The sequence below is a fragment of the Myotis brandtii genome, unplaced genomic scaffold, assembly GCF_000412655.1.
Source record: "Myotis brandtii unplaced genomic scaffold, ASM41265v1 scaffold1435, whole genome shotgun sequence".
Taxonomy (NCBI): Eukaryota; Metazoa; Chordata; class Mammalia; order Chiroptera; family Vespertilionidae; genus Myotis; species Myotis brandtii.
In genome coordinates this window covers 12,091-12,713 of record NW_005355139.1, presented here as the reverse complement: position 1 = coordinate 12,713, position 623 = coordinate 12,091, and the positions used below count along the sequence as shown (strand labels likewise).

At 68.9% G+C, this 623-nt stretch overlaps 1 protein-coding gene across 1 annotated transcript in view; it reads left to right on the top strand.

The window, feature by feature from the left end:
* The window catches only part of LOC106725200 (serine/threonine-protein phosphatase 2A regulatory subunit B'' subunit beta-like), a gene marked incomplete at both ends in the record, with an annotated part of 25,076 nt that overhangs the window by 12,367 nt on the left and 12,086 nt on the right, over positions 1–623 (top strand). Inside the window, one exon of the mRNA XM_014535415.1 lies at positions 16–198. Within this exon, the coding sequence (XP_014390901.1) occupies positions 16–198 (183 nt within the window). The remainder of the gene's footprint in view (positions 1–15; positions 199–623) is intronic.

Genomic DNA, 623 nt, shown 5'->3' with positions numbered 1-623 from the left:
CCAGCCCTCCCTCAGGGCCCCTCCTGCTGGGCGGGCGGTGAGGACGGGCAGGCGCGTGGACGCCCAGCAGTGAGGACAGGCCGCCCTCTGCCCAGGATCCTGCAGAACTGCCACGACGAGGCCACGCGGTTCGTGCACCTGCTCATGAGCCCGGGCTGCAACTACCTGGTGCAGGAGGACTTCGTCCCCTTCCTGCAGGTGGGTCCTCCCGGCCTCACCCCGTGTCCACACCCGTGTCCACACCGCACGCACCTCACCCCTCATCCACACCACGCGCCTCCCCCTTCTCCATGTGCTCAGCGTGCAGACCACACAGGCTGGGAGCCTGGCTCCCCCCTCGGTGCTGCCTCCCTCGTGCTGCCCCGGGGCTCAGGGACAGCCCCTCAAACCTCATGTGGACGGAGGGCACACACGTCCCCCCAAACCCTGACCTGTGGGCTGTGGGAGGAGGGAGGAGGGAGCAGCACCCCTGGGCGAGGCTCGCTCCCTGAACCAGGTCACAGGGTCAGAGGGCGTGGCTGAGCAGATGCTGCTGCTGAGGTCCAGGGCCGTGTGTCACTCACACACGGGGTTTCGGGGTGCACGCGAGTGTCCCTGGGACTAGTTCTCCTGTGGGAGGGGGG